The sequence below is a fragment of the Nipponia nippon genome, unplaced genomic scaffold, assembly GCF_047370975.1.
Source record: "Nipponia nippon isolate SJK-2023a ecotype South Korea unplaced genomic scaffold, ASM4737097v1 scaffold_32, whole genome shotgun sequence".
In the NCBI taxonomy this organism is placed as follows: domain Eukaryota; kingdom Metazoa; phylum Chordata; class Aves; order Pelecaniformes; family Threskiornithidae; genus Nipponia; species Nipponia nippon.
The window spans coordinates 6,368,563-6,381,590 of NW_028262350.1; the positions used below are offsets into that span (position 1 = coordinate 6,368,563).

Here is a 13,028-nt window from a genome sequence, read left to right on the forward strand (position 1 = left end):
CCTCCTCCTCAGCCTGCTCCTCCTTCTCCTCCTCGGGGATTTCTCAACACATACCTGCCTCTATGTCCTATGCTGGGTCCTGAGGCTGCTGGCCATGGGAGAGGGAAGGGAGCAGAAGGTGGGACATGGAGAGAGGCTGATGATTGGCTGAGGTATCTCCTGAGCTATGCGCTAGGTGAAGACCTCCCTGGGCTTACTCTTGGTGAAGCTCCTTTGGGCTGAGGGAAAGGGGCGGCCTTGTGCTGGGGGGATAGGCTGCTCTTCAACCACCCCTCCTCCTCTCCTTCCCCCTGCCCTCTCTCTCAGGCGCACCTCCAGACCCAAGACATGTCCTGCTACAACCCGTGCCTGCCCTGCCAGCCCTGCGGCCCCACCCCGCTGGCCAACAGCTGCAATGAGCCCTGTGTCAGGCAGTGCCAGGACTCCACCGTCGTCATCCAGCCCTCCCCCGTGGTGGTGACCCTGCCCGGACCCATCCTCAGCTCCTTCCCGCAGAACACTGCCGTGGGATCCTCCACCTCCGCTGCCGTTGGCAGCATCCTCAGCTCTCAGGGAGTGCCCATCTCCTCTGGCGGCTTTGGCCTCTCGGGCTTCGGCAGCCGCTACTGCGGCAGCCGGTGCCTCCCCTGCTAAAGCTGCTGCCTGCACTGAGGCCTCCACTCGGATCGACCTCATTTCCCTCTTTCCACTCATTAAAGTTCTGCTGCATCCCAGCCTGCGCTTCTCTCTCATCCTTTCCCCTGCAGATCCTCTCCCATGATGCCCACGCCGAGACATGTTCCTCAGGGCTGGTCCTGGGAGGGGGGTGTTGGGCATGATTTTGCACGGATTATCAACACAGGCTTGCAGTCAGCATGCTTAGTTGCGCATCGGGTGATCCTCCAGTTTCTAAAATTGTCTGCCTTTCTGCGTCGCAATGGAATTACCCGACATAGTTCAGTGACTACTTTGTCATCCACTTTGTTGTGCACACCTCTTCTTTTTCCTTGGAAAGCTCAACACTGTGATGCGAGTAGTCAGCAGGGAATGTGGTATTGACAAGACATAGGCACTAGCTTCCCAGGAGAGGCCAGGACAACCCATCCTCACCATAGCGTTCTCAAAGGAACAGAGGAACACAGTGCAGTGGGCTGCCTTGACAGCAGACCATAGTAGAATACAATCAGAGAATGGTTGTGCTTGGAAGAGACCTTGAAAGATCATCTAGTCCAACCCCCCTGCCATGGGCAGGGATAGCTGGCACTACATCACGTCACTCAAAGTTCCCTCGAACCTCACTTTCAACACTGCCCGTGATGGGGCAGCCCATCGTTCTCGGGGCAACCTTTTCCAGGGTCTCACCACCCTCATCGTAATACATTTCTTCCTTACGTCCAAGCTTCATCTACCCAGCTTCAGTTTAAAACCGTTGCTCTTCTCCTGTCCCTACAGGCCTTGATAAAATGTCTCTCTCCAACTTCCTGATAAGTCCCCTTTATATACTGAAAGGCTGCAATAAGGTCTCAGAGCAGGGCTGCTCTCAGCCGTTTATCCTCCAGTCTGTGCTGATACGGAGGATTGTCCCAACGCAGGTGCAGGACCTTGCACTTGGCCTTGTCCAAGTTCCTGAATTTCACATCGGACCATTCCTCAAGCCTGTCAAGATCCCTCTGGACAGCGTCCCTTCCCTCAGGCGTACCAGTTGCGCCCCTCACCCTGGTGTCATGCACAAACTTGACGAGGGCGCACTCAATCACACTATCCATGTCATTGATGAAGGCAGGAAACAGTATTGGTCCCAGGACGGACCCCTGAAGGGCACCAGTTGCACTGGTTTCCACTTGGACCTTGAGACGTTGACTGTAACTCTTGGGATGCAGCCACAGTGCCCTTGAGGCACTGTCACTTGCAGGTGAGGAAGGCTTCCATGACTCCCGCAGAGCCCCTGCCCATCAGGCCCAGCTTTGCTGAGCCTCTGCCCCAACGTGGCAGAGGCACTGTTTGCATCGGTACACATGCTGTGGAAGTGGCGTGGGCCCACTGCTGACCTCGGTTGAGGAGCCTGGGCTGTGGAAGGCTCTGGGAGGGCAGCAGCCCCAAAAGCTCCTGGGACGAGGAAGAGAGTGGAGAGGAGGGGCCGCAATTCCTCTTGCCCTGGCTGCCACTGGGCTGGGGGGAGGAGGCTCAAGCAGAAAATGGCCCCAGAGGACAACAGGAGAGGGAACGAGGGAACCAGGCTGTACTGGCTCTGGCTGGGATGGAGGTGATTTTCTTCAGCGCAGCCCATATGGTGCTGTGCTTCAAATGTGGGCAGAAACAGGGCAGACAACACACCAAAGCTTTAGCTAGTGCTGCGCAGTGCTTCCTCACCATTAAGGCCGTCTCTCTTTCTCACTCTGCACGCCCCTGCAGGGGTGGAGCAAGCACCTGGGAGGGGACACAACCAGGACGGCTGACCTGAATTGACCACAAGGCTATTCCATGCCACATAACATCACGCTCAGCAATAAAATGTTGTGCAGTCTTTGCAAAGGAGCAGCTCTGGGGAGAATGCATGGGCGTGAGTCTGCTGCTGCTAGGTGGTGGGTGATTGCCTTTGCACCACTTGGTTTTCTCCCTTCTTTCCCCTTCCCCTCTTAGACTGGCCTGAGCTCAACCCAAGGGTATTTCGCTTTCTTGCTCTTCCAATTCTCCCCCCATCCGAATGGGACAACGGATCAAGAGAGCTGCTGCGGGGTGCTTAGTACTAGTCAGGGGCAGCACACCACACAGGCCCACGGGCAGTGCATGCCCTCCTTGCCCTGCTCCTTCCCTCTCTGTGCCCAGGCTTTCCTGGGAATGTTTCTGCAGAGAGGGGAGCAGGGAGAGACCCGCGCCAGGAAGAGAGGCAGCGGGTGTGGGCTGAGTGTCTCAAAGGGCTGTCCAAGAGCTCTCCAAAGCAGTGCGCAGACCAGCAGCAAAGGCTGCGGAGAGACTTGCCGCCGGCAAAGGGGAGCAGCTGAACTGCTGCAGGACACAGCCGGGCAAGATGATACTTCTCCACCCAGAGCCCTGACCAGAAGCTGCCTTGGCAGTCACCAGCCCTGTCTCCCCACAAATCCTTCAGTCCCTCACAAGCAGGGCCAGGAAAGGTGCTTTTGCGGCAACCCCATCAAAACAGGTGCGACTCCCAGCACTCTTCCCGCACACCAAGGACTGTCATCAACATCCTGGGCTATATGAGCAGGCGTGTAGACAGGAGATCGAGGGCAGTGATGAGCGCCCTCTGCTCAGCACTCACCTGACGGCATCTAGAACACTCTTCCGCGTTTGGGGCTCTAATGCAAGAAAGACCTTGACTGAATGGGGCGAGTTCAGCGGAGGGTGGGCTGGATGGTGAGGGGGCTGGAGCACTTGGTTGGGGAGGAGAGGCTGAGGGCTCGCTGAGCATGGAGAAGAGAATGCTTTGGTGGGAGACCTAAAATCATCTCTGCAGTAGCTATGGTCATTCAACTGCCTCAGGTCACTCTGTCCAGCCCCAGAGACGCACAGAAGTTCAGAAAGCAGATGGTCACACGAAGCATGGCTAAGCATATTCAAAGCAAGCCTGTGTTAACAATCACGGCAGAACCATCTCCAGCCAGCTCCTCCCAGAACCACCCCTGAGCAACATCTCTCTTCCTGGGCATCTTGGCAAAGTGTCTGCAGGGAAAAGGATGAGACAAAGGCATGGGCTGGCATGCAGCAGAACTTTAATGACTCAAAAAAGGGAAACGAGGTCGCTCTGAGTGGAGATCCCAGTGCAGGCAGAACCAGGAGCAGACGAGACTGTGCCCCACGGCTGTGGCAGAGATCCCACCAGGTCTCCATCTGCCTGCCCCAGAGACAGAGCAGGGCCTGCAGTTCTGCCCTAGGCTGACTTTACGGGGCTCACAGCCCATGGGAGCGCAACAGAACAAGGACACGGGAGGGAAAAGAGAGAGCGGAAGAGGGGAAAGGCAGGCATGGGCCGTGCTTTCGGACATCCCAGGCTGGCCCCGTCCTTTTGCAAGGGGTATACGCGTTGCTCAGCCTCTCTGAAAGCCACAAGCCGATGCTCCGTCCTCAGTCCGGTACCATCTTGTGGGTCCCTGGGGGCCTTCCCCAGGGCCATCGCCAGCAGCTTTAGCAGGGGAGGCAACTCCTGCCACTGTAGCGGCTGCCGAAGCCCGAGAGGCCAAAGCCCCCGGAGGAGATGGGCACTCCTTGAGAGCTGAGGATGCTGCCAACGGCAGCAGAGGTGGAGGATCCCACGGCGGTGCTCTGCGGGAAGGAGCTGAGGATGGGTCCGGGCAGGGTCACCACCACGGGGGAGGGCTCAATGACAACGGTGGAGTCCTGGCACTGCCTGACACAGGGCTCATTGCAGCTGTTGGCCAGCGGGGTGGGGCCGCAGGGCTGGCAGGGCAGGCACGGGTTGTAGCAGGACATGTCTCGGGGCTGGAGGTGCACCTGGGAGAGAGGGCAGGGGGAAGCAGAGCAGGGGCGATGGGTGAGGAGCAGCCTGTCACCCCACCGCGAGGGAGAAAAACCATGAGCTGGAGACTAGAGCTAGAGGCATTTTAGAGAGGCTCATGGGCTTCACCTTCCCCTCAGCCCAAAACAGCCCTGCCAAGTGTGACCAAGCTCATCGAGGTCCCCGTCTAGCCCATCGCCCACTTCAGCCAAGCATCAGCCTCTCTCCATGCCACACCTTCTCTGCCCTTCCCTCTCCCATGATAGGTAGCCCCATGACCCAGTGTAGGACAAACGGCAGGTACGCACTCAGAAAACCCAAAGGAAAACGCGGAGGAGGAAGAGAAAGGGCTTCAAACTCACCTTCTTCCCAAGGCGATGGAGGTGAGAAGAGTGGATGAGAGAGTGGGGAGAAGGGCCCGCTTTTATACTGCTCCTGCACCGCCCCAGGCCCACAGTCACTGCACGCGGGCACTAATTTTCCAACAGACTCACCTCCCAAGCAAAATATGCTACCTAATGGCACAGGCTGTGGTTTGGTTTCCGTCAATGCTGCCATTTCATTTCCTCATTGCTGACATGCTTGGTCTGCCATGCAGGCTCCTTTCATGTGCTGGGATGAGAGGCCCAGGGATACCCCGGGCAGGGTCGTGTCAGTGAGGGCACAAGATGCCTCCTAACTGCTGGAGGGGTCCACCTGGCATTGAATCATAGAATCTTAGAATGGTAGAATACCAGGTTGGAAGGAACCTCAAGGATCATCTAGTCCAGCCTTTCTAGGCAAGAATTTGCACGGTCTAGACGGGATGGCCCAGCACCATGTCCAGCTGAGTCTTAAACGTGCTCAGCGTGGCGGAGTCAACCACTTCCCTGGGGAGATTATTCCAATGGTTGACTGTTCTCGTTGTGAAAAATTTTCCTCTCGTGTCCAGTCGGAATCTCCCTGGGAGTAACTTGTACCCAGTACCCCTTGTCCTCACCATGGGACTCCTTGTAAAAGGGAGTCTCCGTCTTCTTTTTAGCTCCCCTTTAAGTACTGGTACATGGTGATGAGATCACCTCTAAGCCTCCTTTTCTCCAGGCTGAACAAGCCCACTTCTCTCAGCCTATCCTCATATGGCAGGCTTCCCAGACCCTTGACCATCTTGGTGGCCCTTCTCTGGACCCCCTCCATATGTCCACATCTTTTTTGTATAACGGGGACCAGAACTGCACACAGTATTCCAGCTGTGGCCTGACAAGCGCCGAGCAGAGTGGGATAATGACTTCTTTCATCTCGCCTGGTGATGCCCTTTTTGATGCAACCCACCATCCTACTGGCCTTCTTGGCTGCAGCAGCACACTGTTCACTCCAATTGAGCTTCCTGTCCACCAGGACCCCCAGGTCCCTTTCCGCGGAGCTGCTCTCTAGCCACGGAGATCCCAGTCTGTGCTGCACTCCTGGATTATGTTTTCCCAGGTGCAAGACCTTACACTTGGCCTTGTTAAACTTCATAAGGTTCATGTTAGCCCACTCTTCCAGCCTATCCAGATCTTCCTGCAGGGTGGCTCTCCCTTCCAGAGTGTCCGCTTCCCCTCTCAGTTTGGTGTCATCTGCAAACTTCATCAGGCTACGCTTGATCCTCGTTTCCAGATCACTTATGAAGGTATTGGATAGCCTTGGGCCCAATATCAATCCCTGGGGGACCCCACTTGTGACGGGTTGCCAGTTTGAAAAAGAGCTATTTACCACCATCCCTTGGGAGCGGCCCGTCAGCCAATTCCCCACCCACTGCACACACAGCTTGTCTAGGCCATAACGCATCAATTTCTCCAGGAGGAGGCCGTGGGGAACCCTATCGAAAGCCTTGGAGAAGTCGAGGTAGACAATCTTCACCGCTCGCCCCATGTCAACCGAGCAGGTCACTTTATCATAGAAGGCCACCAGATTTGTCAGGCACGATCTGCCCTTGGTGAAGCCGCGTTGGCTTTTCCCAACCATGTGCTGCATTTGACTCGTGATGGCCCCCAGGACGATCCGTTCCATAACTTTCCCGGGCATTGAAGTAAGACTGATGGGCCTATAATTACCCGGATCCTCCCTTGACACCTTCTTGGAGATAGGGGTAACGTTCGCCTACCTCCAGTCCTCTGGGACATCCCCTGATCTCCCCATAGCTTCAATCAGGCAAAGCATGTGGAGGGCAACAAGAAGGTCTTCTTCCACGTAGGTCAGCAGCAAAAGCAAGCCTTGGTCAAAGGCAGCCCCAGCCCTGAACGGGGCAGCTTCCCTGACGACAGGGCTTACAGCAAAGGCGGAGGTAACTCCAAGTTTTCTTCGCCTTGGTCTTCCTCTGGCACGGTTTGCTGTCAGGAGATCGCTCTCCTGACATTTTCCTAGGAACATCTGGAACAGGAAAGACCTGCAGCAGAGGAGGATCGCGTCTGGGAGCATTTAAACCGATTGGACTGACATGAGTGCAAGTGGCCTCCTGGAAGGCACCCGAGGGAGTCGATTGGTGTCACTACAAGCTTGCTCCCAAGTCCCTTTGAAAGTCACAGCAGTCAGGGAATGCATCTGAGGACTGGAAGAAAGCCAACGGGCCTCCTGTCTTCAAGAAAGGCACGAAGGAGGAGCTGGGGAATGACAGGCCCGTCAGCCTCACCTCGATCCCTGCAAAGGTGATGCAGCAAATCATCCTGGAAGCCATTTGCCAAGATGAAAGGACAAGAAGGTGCTTGTGTTGGTCGTCTCATCTAACCAAGGCTTTTGACGCTGCCTCCTGTCACAATCCTTCCAGACCAACTGACGAAATACAGGCTAGGGAAGAGGGCAGTGCAGGGGATTGAAATCTGGCATGGGTGCTGCTCTCTCCAGCTGGCGGCCACTCACTCCTGGTGCCCGGTAGGGGTCCAGACTGGGGCCAACAGTGTTTCACCCCCTTATGCAAAGTCCTGCAGTGGGGAAGGAAGAACCTCCTGCACCACTACAGGCTGTGGCCGATGGGCTTCCAAACAGCTTTGCAGCAGGGCACGTGGGTCCTGGTGGACACCATGAGGCAGCCCGTGGCCATGCCAAAATGGCATCCAACAGCATCCTGGGCCTCATTAGGAAGGGCTTTGCTATCAGATGGCAGAAGGGCATCCCTCTTCTTGGCTCAGCACTGCTGAGACCACAACTGCCATGAACAGCGTCCAGTTTGTGGCTGCCCTGCATGAGAGAGGCACGGCCATACTGGCACGAGTCCAGCAAAATGCCACGGAGCCCATGAGTTTGTTGTCTACTTGGACTTTAGTAAGGCCTTTGACACTGTCTCCCACAGCATTCTCCTGGAGAAGCTGGCTGCTCGCGGCTTGGATAAGTGCACTCTGCGCTGGGTACAACACTGGCTGGACGGCCGAGCCCAGAGAGTGGTGGTTAACGGAGTCAAATCCAGTTGGCGGCCGGTCACGAGTGGTGTTCCCCAGGGCTCAGTGTTGGGGCTGGTCCTGTTCAATATCGTCACTGGTGACCTGCATGAGGGGATTGAGTGCACCCTCAGTCAGTTTGCAGATGACACCAAGTTGGGCGGGCGTGTTGATCTGCTGGAGGGTAGGAAGGCCCTACAGAGGGGTCTGGCCAGGCTGCATCGATGGGCCGGGGCCAAATGTATGAGGTTCAACAAGGCTCAGTGCCGGGTCCTGCACTTGGGTCACAACAACCCCAGGCAACGCTACAGGCTGGGGGAGGAGTGGCTGGAGAGCTGCCTGGCAGAAAAGGACCTGGGGGTGTTGGTTGACAGCCGTCTGAACATGAGCCAGCAGTGTGCTCAGGTGGCCAAGAAGGCCAAGGGCATCCTGGCTTGTATCAGGAACAGTGTGGCCAGCAGGACCAAGTCTTACGAGGAGCGGCTGAGAGAACTGGGGTTGTTTAGTCAGGAGAAGAGGAGGCTGAGGGGAGACCTTATTGCTCTCTACAGCTACCTGCAAGGAGGTTGCAGCGAGGTGGGGGACGGTCTCTTCTCCCTAGTAACAAGCGATAGGACGAGAGGAAACGGCCTCAAGCTGCGCCAGGGCAGGTTTAGGTAGGATATTAGGAAAATCTTCTTCACCAAAAGGGTAGTCAGGCATTGGAACAGGCTGCCCAGGGAAGTGGTTGAGTCTCCATCCCTGGAGGCATTTAAAAGAAGGGCAGACATGGTGCTCGAGGACGTGGTTTAGTGGTGGACTTGGCAGTGCTAGGTTAACGGTTGGACTCGATGATCTTAAGGGTCTTTTCCAACCTTAACGATTCTGTGATTCTACGAAACAACTGGAGCCCCTGAGGCAGGAGGGGCTGCAAGAGGTGGGGGTGTTCACCCTGGAGGAGAGAAGGCCCCGGGGCACGCCTCTTACCAATGGCTAAAGGACCTGATGGGAGGCAGTCAAGAACGTAGAGCCACACTGTTCTGAGTCCTACCCAGTGAAGGGACAAGAGGTAATGGGCACATATTGAAATAGGGGAAATTCCAGGAAAACGGAAGAAAAGACTTGGCCCTGATCATCCTCCAAAGGCTGAACATGCTTTGAGCAGCAGGGTTGGACTAGACGATCTCCAGAGGGTCCCTTCCAACCCAAGGAACCTGCGATTCTGTCATGGGCAAAAAACAGGTGATGCACAGCTGCCACTAACAAGGATAAATTGCTTGCAGGAACATTGGAATCAAGGGCAGCCATGGCAATCGCACCTGAGAAATTGAGAGTTAAAGACCTGGCAGCAGGGAGGAAAGTACCTAGCGATGTACAGCCCCTGGACTTCAGGCACCCTGAATTCAGCCTAGGCAGGCGCCTGGTAGGTAGGATGCCATGCAGGCAGCTGTGAAGGGCAAAGGAGCTCAGAAAAGCTGGCAGCGCCTTAGGCACCTCATGGTCTAAGAGCAAGAAGGGTCCAGCCCGATACTCAGAAAAACAAGCAGAGACTTGGTGGGTGGAAGGAAACGGACACACGGGCCTCATCTTCCTTGCAAAGGAGACCAGGCTGCGGAGAGGAGCTCTCCTCAGTGCTCCGTGGAGGGAAAGAAAGGGTTGCAGAAAACACCTCCCCACTGTCCGGGACTCATCCCTGGGTCTCAAGCATTACATCTTCTCCTGGCAGTAGTGCTTCAGCGTGCCTTCTTTCCCATGCCCCAAAGGCCTCCTCAGCCAGGAGCACAACCCAGCACCATTGGAGAGGCAAGCAATCTGCCTGCATTTCCCGAACAAATGAGGGCTGGCAGGACCCTGCAGTGCCACGTGCCTGAGGATGCTCAGGCAGGGCATGTGCTCACAAGGGCCCTGGCTCTCAGACTACATCAAGGAGGCGATGCACTTCCCTGCCCTGCAGACATGGAGGCAGCTGGGACGCGTCCCAGGAGGGTAAGGGAATGCCTTCAGTAGGCAAGCTTCCTGGGATAGACTCTCCCTACCCATGGCGAGTCACACTCTAATTTTGGATTGGCCGTGTGTCAGCCTCTTGGCGTGCGGCCAAGCCAGGAGTGTGCACTGTCTGCAGGCCCGTGTCCCACGCGCTGCTGAATTCCTTTCTGGCCAGAGCAGTTCCATCCCTGCCCAGGGAAAACCGTCTCCGATCACTGTGCTGTACCCAAGTACACATCTCCAGGCAGCACAAACAGCCATTGCTCTCAGCCCGAACTTCTTGCCAGCACTCCCACAGCTCGGGGATGGTTGCAGAACGGTCAGCATTTTGGAAAAGTGGCCAGGCCTTTGTGTGCCATGCAGGTCCGGGTCCAAAGCTCTCCCGAGCCCCAGCACACCCCTCTGGTAGTGAGAGGGGAGGAACACGACGCCACAGGGCTCCACAAGAGGGGACGCCTTTGCCAAAGAAACCAGCAAATGTCTGCCCAGAAGGAGAAGCTTTCCTTGGGCGCAGGCGTTTGAAACCAGTAGCGCAGCCCACCTGCCTTTCAGCACACTGCCAGGCAGTGCTCAGGGACTGCTGCAGCAAGCAAGGTGGCAGGCAGGGAGGGGGAAGGATGCAGCATGGCCTCATGCGCAGAAGCCTCTGGGCACCCAGGAGAGCACTGCATTGGTGGGAAGACGTGCCCACCTTCCTGCACAGGCATTCAAAAACAGCCTCACCAGATTTCTCCAGACCCATGTCTTCCATCTGCACAGACACCTCCGGCACTTGCGGGCACATCTTCTGCCTGTACGCCCATGGTGCTGCTCAGGAAATCCTTGGGCCTCTCATCCCAATACTTCAAAAGAGCGTCCCTGGCCTAATGGTCCTTTGGCAGAAATGAGAAATGAAATGACGGTGTTGATGGAAACCAGACCACAGCCTGGGCCATTAGGTAGCATATTTTGCTTGGGAGGTGGGTCTGTTGGAAAATTAGTGCCCACTCACAGCAGTGACTGTGGGCCTGGGGCGGTGCAGGAGCAGTATAAAAGCGGGCCCTGCTCCTCACTCTCTCATCCACTCTTCTTGCCTCCACCTCCCTGGGAAGAAGGTGAGTTTGGAGCCCTTTCTGTTCTTCCTCCTCCTCAGCCTACTCCTCCTTCTCCTCCTCGGGGATTTCTCAACACATACCTGCCTCTTTGTCCTATGCTGGGTCCTGAGGCTGCTGGCCATGGGAGAGGGAAGGGAGCAGAAGGTGGGACATGGAGAGAGGCTGATGCTTGGCTGAGGTATCTCCTGAGCTATGCGCTAGGTGAAGACCTCCCTGGGCTTACTCACTTTTGGTGAAGCTCCTTTGGGCTGAGGGAAAGGGGCGGCCTTGTGCTGGGGGGATAGGCTGCTCTTCAACCACCCCTCCTCCTCTCCTTCCCCCTGCCCTCTCTCTCTCAGGCGCACCTCCAGACCCAAGACATGTCCTGCTACAACCCCGTGCCTGCCCTGCCAGCCCTGCGGCCCCACCCCGCTGGCCAACAGCTGCAATGAGCCCTGTGTCAGGCAGTGCCAGGACTCCACCGTCGTCATCCAGCCCTCCCCCGTGGTGGTGACCCTGCCCGGACCCATCCTCAGCTCCTTCCCGCAGAACACTGCCGTGGGATCCTTCCACCTCCGCTGCCGTTGGCAGCATCCTCAGCTCTCAGGGAGTGCCCATCTCCTCTGGCGGCTTTGGCCTCTCGGGCTTCGGCAGCCGCTACTGCGGCAGCCGGTGCCTCCCCTGCTAAAGCTGCTGCCTGCACTGAGGCCTCCACTCGGATCGACCTCATTTCCCTCTTTCCACTCATTAAAGTTCTGCTGCATCCCAGCCTGCGCTTCTCTCTCATCCTTTCCCCTGCAGATCCTCTCCCATGATGCCCACGCCGAGACATGTTCCTCAGGGCTGGTTCTGGGAGGGGGTGTTGGGCATGATTTTGCACGGATTGTCAACACAGGCTTGCAGTCAGCATGCTTAGTTGCGCATCGGAGTGATCCTCCAGTTTCTAAAATTGTCTGCCTCTTCTCTAAGCGTCGCAATGGAATTACCTGACATAGTTCAGTGACTACTTTGTCATCCACTTTGTTGTGCACACCTCTTCTTTTTCCTTGGAAAGCTCAACACTGTGATGCGAGTAGTCAGCAGGGAATGTGGTATTGACAAGACATAGGCACTAGCTTCCCAGGAGAGGCCAAGACAACCCATCCTCACCATAGCGTTCTCAAAGGAACAGAGGAACACAGTGCAGTGGGCTGCCTTGACAGCAGACCATAGTAGAATACAATCAGAGAATGGTTGTGCTTGGAAGAGACCTTGAAAGATCATCTAGTCCAACCCCCCTGCCATGGGCAGGGATAGCTGGCACTACATCACGTCACTCAAAGTTCCCTCGAGCCTCACTTTCAACACTGCCCGTGATGGGGCAGCCCATCGTTCTCGGGGCAACCTTTTCCAGGGTCTCACCACCCTCATCGTAATACATTTCTTCCTTACGTCCAAGCTTCATCTACCCAGTTTCAGTTTAAAACCGTTGCTCTTCTCCGGTCCCTACAGGCCTTGATAAAATGTCTCTCTCCAACTTCCTGATAAGTCCCCTTTATATACCAGGCTGGTAATAAGGTCTCAGAGCAGGGCTGCTCTCAGCCGTTTATCCTCCAGTCTGTACTGATATGGAGGATTATTCCCAACGCAGGTGCAGGACCGTGGACTTGGCCTTGTCCAAGTTCCTCCTGAATTTCACATCGGACCATTCCTCAAGCCTGTCAAGATCCCTCTGGACAGCGTCCTTCTTCCCTCACAGTGTACCAGTTGCGCCCCTCACCCTGGTGTCATGCACAAACTTGATGTGAGGGCGCACTCAATCGCACTATCCATGTCATTGATGAAGGCAGGAAACAGTATTGGTCCCAGGATTGACCTCTGAAGGGCACCAGTTGCACTGGTTTCCACTTGGACCTTGAGACGTTGACTGTAATTTTTGGAGCGTGCAGCCACAGTGCCCTTGAGGCACTGTCACTTGCAGGTGAGGAAGGCTTCCATGACTCCCGCAGAGCCCCTGCCCATCAGGCCCAGCTTTGCTGAGCCTCTGCCCCAACGTGCCCATTTGGCCTCGGTACACATGCTGTGGAAGTGGCGCGGGCCCATCACTGCTGACCTCCGGGTTGAGGAGCCTGGGCTGTGGCAGGCTCTGGGAGGGCAGCAGCCCCAAAGCTC

The 13,028-nt window shown here is 56.3% G+C and overlaps 2 protein-coding genes across 2 annotated transcripts; one reads left to right on the forward strand and one right to left on the reverse strand.

Annotated features, from left to right (window-relative positions):
* The first annotated feature begins 327 nt into the window (after positions 1–327).
* LOC148054312 (feather keratin Cos1-2-like) lies at positions 328–633 on the forward strand. The gene has a single exon (XM_087770352.1). It carries the CDS (start codon positions 328–330, stop codon positions 631–633), a length of 306 nt encoding a protein of 101 aa, XP_087626478.1.
* Positions 634–4,122: 3,489 nt separating this feature from the next.
* LOC148054313 (feather beta keratin-like) lies at positions 4,123–4,428 on the reverse strand. Its single transcript, XM_087770507.1, has one exon. It carries the CDS (start codon positions 4,426–4,428, stop codon positions 4,123–4,125), a length of 306 nt encoding a protein of 101 aa, XP_087626633.1.
* Positions 4,429–13,028: the final 8,600 nt, after the last annotated feature.